Consider the following 5,742-nt stretch of genomic DNA (forward strand, 5'->3'; position numbering starts at 1 on the left):
TTTCATGATGAACTTTTAATTACATTTTAGAAAGGCATATATTTCTCTTAAGTTTCAATCTTCATATGATGATTAGTTACTTTTCTTTGCTTGGGGCACATGAATGTAAAAATCCACCCATTTTATATGCTGGGGGAAACAAGGAAAAAATCGGGATTGAAGATTAATATCACTCGTGCATCTTAAAGCATAATGACTTGTCATCTTTCGTGTTTAATTTATCTTTGAAGTTCCAACACGAACCATTTCACATAACTTGTGCCCTTAAGATGCTATTTGTGCTCCAAACCTATGCCATCTAAAAGATTACAGCACAAATTTGAATATCATCTTGTTATGTTGTAACTCTCGTTAAATATTTTCTGTTACAAGCAACTAATTAAAAAATTGTATTCCACGAAAATATTTGGTTCGGTACAATGAACATAATTAAAGAAGAATGACATAATATAATGTATCAAACTATATCATCTAAACTAGCATGCTATGTAGCATTGGCCGTATCGAGTCACTTATTCTCCCATTTTCCATCCCCTTAGTGTTAAACATTTGGATACTTACCCCCTTTCTTAATGTTTCAAAATGTTTTAAATCATACTGAAGTTTAATTTCTTAGAAAATTTGAAAGATTTATTGGGTAAAATATGGTTAGTTGTAGGGGTGGACGTGGTCCAAATCAAAAGAGAACTGAACTTAAACGAGAATCATTGATCATCTTGTAAAAGAAATTATTGCATACACTATTTTTAAAACTTACGTTTTACATGCTATATTTTGTATAACGATAACAAAAAATACCATTTGTATTAAAAAATCACACTTTTTATATTACCTTATGTAACATTTTGCATACCATTTTTGTTTATTGATATTTTATATAATGCTTTTTTTTTTTTTCTTTAGAAGATTATTCATTTTTCTGTGTGGTTTTATAAAATTTATTACGATCTTCCTAAAACTCAAATGCGAAATAAAGAAAAATAAATTTTAATAAGTTAAGATTTCACTGAAAAATATAGGAAATATTGATTAAATATTCATATGTGCTATATTCTAATTATTATTTTTGTTTATATTTCTCGAAGTCACAAGTGAATTGACTTGCACAAGTTTTTAAAGACTTTTATTTGACTTTAGTTTCAAGTTTTCAAATGATTTTATCTGTACAAAAGTAAACAATGACTAATAAAAATGTAGATGAAATTTAAGCTACGATGTTATCTATATTATGTAATTATGATTTTGAAACTTATCATTTTATTGAAATTTCGAAAGTATGTATGAAGTTCCTATAAATATGTTAAATAGAGTTTATTTAGTTGAAAATTGAAAATATGAAAAATAGTCTAGTTTTTGCATTTCAAAAATTTGAAAATTGTATAATTGACTACTTGTGATGTGATCCATGGCACAAAGACAAGTCCGGATAAGGATTCATTAATAGTTGAAGAAGGGACAACGACTAGGTCTTGAGCTAAGAAGGTTGAAAAAACAATGGGACTACTTATTCAAGTCACAGTGGACGAAACATTGATCATGGCAAACAAAGAAACGAGACTCGTGTTGGACTTTGGAGAAGAAACACGATAGATCAACTTGATTAAAGCAATAGATGGAGAAGTTGAAACAGGGCATGTGCGACCGCATAATGCAAAACTATATGCGGCCGCATGTAGCCAGGCAGAAAATCCAGTTGAAGAGTTTAAAAGTTCTATGCGACCGCATCCAATAGAATTATCGATCACGTAGTTCAAATAGTGCGCGAAATTTTTTAAAATTCGTGAAATCTCTTTATTTAGTTGAAATTTTATATTTTTTTGCAATCTTTAAAATTTGATTTCGCTTTAACTAGGTTTATGAAATATCATAATTTAGTTAAAACTCTATATTTGTTGTATCTTTTATAATATTTAGAATTTGATTTCATTTTAAATTAGATTTACATGAGTTCTTTATATACAGAACTCATGAAAACATGGTAGAACAATTTTGAAATATAAAATTTAAGAGATTATTTTGTGAGCATATTTTGCTTTCAATCTTTGTTCCTCGTTGAACTAATTCTAAACTTATCAAGATTTATTTCTTGTCGCATTTAAACAATTCGAGTGAAATTCTTGAGTCTAGTAATCACTGGGTCAATAAATTGCCTACGATTTTGTAGGTTTTTTGGTTCAATATTTTGGATCAAACTTTAAATATTGATTCTTGACTTTTTTCTTGCGTTTGGATCAATTTTATATGGATTTCGCAACTACTGTTACTACATGGATTCACATCAAATTATTATGGAGGTGTTTGATTTTCATTCTTTCAAAAATACATTTTTCTCTCTTCTTTTCAATCACATATTTTTCATTAAAATAATATTACACACAAACCAAAAACTTTTTCTTATTTTTTAACCACACATTATCCATCAATCTACTATTCCAAAATATATTCTTTTAAAAAACAATGAAGCTCAAACACACCCAAAGTAAATAGAATATTTATAATTTTAGATGTTTAGCATGCATTATTTTAATTATTAAATGATTTTTAAGATGATAATAAAAATAAGTAATATGTTTTTACGCCTAAGCCTTCTCTAAAGTCGTTCGTCCCCATGTTGAACTCGAGAGAAGCCCACCAGTCCAGTTCATTTGCCATACTAGCTTATTTGGACTACCTCTCTAGTATCCAAAAAATCTAGGCTCGGTTCTGTTTAAGCCTACTCTTGCTTAACAAGTCCAGAAACCTGTAAAAGCACAAGACACAGACCCGATCCGACCAGAACATTGATAGATTTATTCATTCCAACTAGGGCCACAACAACACGATTTTGAATTTGAGCTAATGAGTAGGAAAATTAATACCCTTCTGCTGGAACAAGAACTTCACGCCTGATTCCTTCACTTGCAACCTGTTTGCAGAATTGCCCAGACACGTTCAATATGCAGTACTAGAAAAACAATAGGTACGAAAGAGGTTGCATTAGACAAACACGACTTGAACACAAGCTTTCCAAAGATTCGAAACACAGCCAGTTTTGATACTTATTGACAGAAATATTCGAAACAACATGACTAGCAATAACGAATTGCTTTGCATTACAGCTAATAAACTAGAAGCATAAAACTCAGGCAAATGCTCAGTAAAGATCGCTCTCCTTGCAAGTGTGAATCACACAATCCGAAGTTGGGTAGGAGACGCAAGTCAGCAAGTAACCTTCTTTCATTTGGCTATCATCGAGAAAAGATCCATCAGACTGGTCAACACTACCAGAAACCATTTTCCCAGCACACGTAGAGCACGCGCCGGCCCTGCACGAGTATGGCAAATCAATTCCTGCACTCTCAGCCGAATCAAGGATGTAACAGTCATCAGGAGCATCGAATTCGTTCTCAGTGCCATCTGGTCCAATCAACTTGACCTTGTAAACTGCCATGGCAGATGCTCTGAAACCCGACTTAGCTCTCAAGCCAAAGGTTTTGGAGATGCTCTTTATGGATCTTAAAGATGATGGGCTCCTCAGAAAGGCACTTTTGCTTCTGGCTTGAGGTGGTGCAGTTCTGAGCATGCAGCTGTTGGGAAGGCTTGCAGTTGCCATGTTTACCTGAATACAAACCCGTTCAGCAGTTTGATAATTAGTCTCTCCAAATTAATTCCAAATTTAAAAGTAATTATCGGATTGTACTGGTTAAGACAGCATTGCAAACAAATCGAGAAAAAAATTTCATAGAATATGGTGGATAGTATTTTCCTGCAAGGTGTTTCCCATTAGTTCTGGCATTGGAAATGGTGTTGAATATCAATTAAGCAGAATTCTAATCCCATGAATTAATAAAATATTGATTCAACAAAATATTTATTGAAAAAGATAACAACCATGTTGAGAGGCATACTTATCTCAGTTATTTCCAACTTTCTCCGATCCACGAGGACAGATAAGAATTTATCAAGTCATAATACTACGCAAAAAAAAAAAACAGCAGCACAGCCAAAGTTCCAAGTTTTATAATACATATGCCCCATAGCAGTTGCAAAAAATGGATTATTAACCATCCTTTTCATAACAACAAGGCAATAGATGTCCGGAGCATTATGAGAAGAGACAAGCGAGCAGCTCTATGCTCTTCACTCGAGGCTCCATCTTATAGTTCTTAGAATGTTAATTTGAAATACTTCCCATTATCAACTGAAAATACCAAGAACCTATTACTAGAGATAAGGCAGTGCCATGCAAACTGATGGTTTCACACCTCAAAGAATGTATACTAAACATTACTCTACAAATTCGGATGATTATATAAACACTAAAGAAATTTTTACTTTTTCTAAGTTCGTCAAATTGTGCTTTTACTCTCACTAAAAACAAATAAAGCACGTCCTTTCCTCTTTCTAGCTTGTGAGAGCATTTCCAAAAGGCTCTTCATTATTAAAGAGGATGTTAATTTTTTAGACTACATCAAACTCTTTATTTTTGCTCTTCGTTCTACTTTTCCAACAATCATTTCTTGTCTTCCCTTCAAATCGAGTGAGTAGATCTCAAAGCATTGAAAAGTAAAAATATAGAGTTTGGAGCCTAATATCAAGAAACAGCATCTCATTTTTTGTTAAAATATAAGTCCCTTAGTGATAGTCTGTAAGTTATAAGATAGATAATTGCAAGTGAATTGTTCCAATGGCCATTGAACTTAGGTCCATGTCTTCGATTGCTCACTGAAATTTAAAATATCGAATTTTGGCCGCTCAACTTTGAAAAATGTTGTAAATTACTCAATGAACTTTAAAAAATATTGTACATTACTTAAACTCGATATTTTTCAAAGTTCAATAGTTATGCTAATGAATAATGTACAGCATATTCCAAAGTTCACCAAAACTCGAGCAATCTAAGATATGATCCTAAGTTGAATCAGCAATCGAAGACATTGACTTAAATTCAGTGACCAAAACTAAACATTTTAAGCTTCAGTGACCAATCAAAGACATAGACCTAACTTCTGTGATTCATTGGAACAATTAACTCGATATTTGCTTTAACCGGTGAAAGTCAATTATAGTAATAAAATTGGTCAAAGTGTATATATATATATATATATATATATATATTTTTTTTTTTTTTTTTTTTTTTTTTTTTTTTTTTTTTTTTTTTTTTTTTTTAAAGGCCCATGCATGGCTTTTGAAATAGGAAAGCTGCATTCGAGCCCAGTTGGTTGATTTTAAATCTGGCACTGGCTTCCACTAAAATCTCTTTTAAAAATTAGTTTCCAACTACAAGAGGCAGATATGCACAAGAATCGAGTAATGAACGACCTTTGAGCTCTCGAGCTTACCTTCAAACGCCTTCTGTGTGTGTGTGGGGGTTGGAGGGGTTGAAATCAAATTCCTTGATTTTAGAAAATCAACAAAAGAAAAAATTTAACTAATATATCATCAAAACCCAAACATAATCAATAAAATGTGCAGAAATTACAGAAACAAAAGCAAGTGAGTCAAATAAAAACTTACGGAAGATTTCTTTACTGTTTTGTTTGGAGAAGATCTGGTTATTTAACAATGAGAGCAGACGATTCGAGGCTTATGAAAAAAATATTGAAAGATTTGCAGAAAGGGGATGCCTCTTGAGATTGATTGAGAGCCGTCCCCAGAGTCTACAGTGTTTGGGCCTTTTTTTGCACTTATAATTGAAGAGTGGAGAGAAATGTGAAGTTCTGTGAACTGACAAGCTAAACCTATCTGCTGCCCACGGGTTTC

The 5,742-nt window shown here is 32.3% G+C and overlaps 1 protein-coding gene across 2 annotated transcripts; it reads right to left on the reverse strand.

The window, feature by feature from the left end:
* Positions 1–2,958: 2,958 nt before the first annotated feature.
* On the reverse strand, positions 2,959–5,729 carry LOC111400643 (ferredoxin, root R-B1-like). 2 transcript variants are annotated; one of them, XM_023028047.1, is made up of 3 exons: positions 5,497–5,712; positions 5,322–5,374; positions 2,959–3,598 (listed from the first exon to the last, which is right to left on the reverse strand). In XM_023028047.1, the coding sequence occupies exon 3, from the start codon at positions 3,590–3,592 to the stop codon at positions 3,134–3,136; it is 459 nt and encodes a 152-aa protein (XP_022883815.1). In that variant the 5' UTR covers positions 3,593–3,598; positions 5,322–5,374; positions 5,497–5,712; the 3' UTR covers positions 2,959–3,133. The 2 variants fall into 2 exon arrangements, with proteins under 2 accessions (XP_022883815.1, XP_022883810.1); XM_023028042.1 differs by lacking the exon at positions 5,322–5,374 and having other exon boundaries at positions 5,497–5,729.
* Between the last annotated feature and the right edge of the window lie 13 nt (positions 5,730–5,742).

The sequence above is a fragment of the Olea europaea genome, chromosome 1 (assembly GCF_002742605.1).
Source record: "Olea europaea var. sylvestris chromosome 1, O_europaea_v1, whole genome shotgun sequence".
In the NCBI taxonomy this organism is placed as follows: Eukaryota; Viridiplantae; Streptophyta; class Magnoliopsida; order Lamiales; family Oleaceae; genus Olea; species Olea europaea.

Bases quoted from the DNA above. Each gene is read 5' to 3' on its own strand.
- LOC111400643 (XM_023028042.1), bottom strand. From the start codon at position 3,592: ATGGCAACTGCAAGCCTTCCCAACAGCTGCATGCTCAGAACTGCACCA.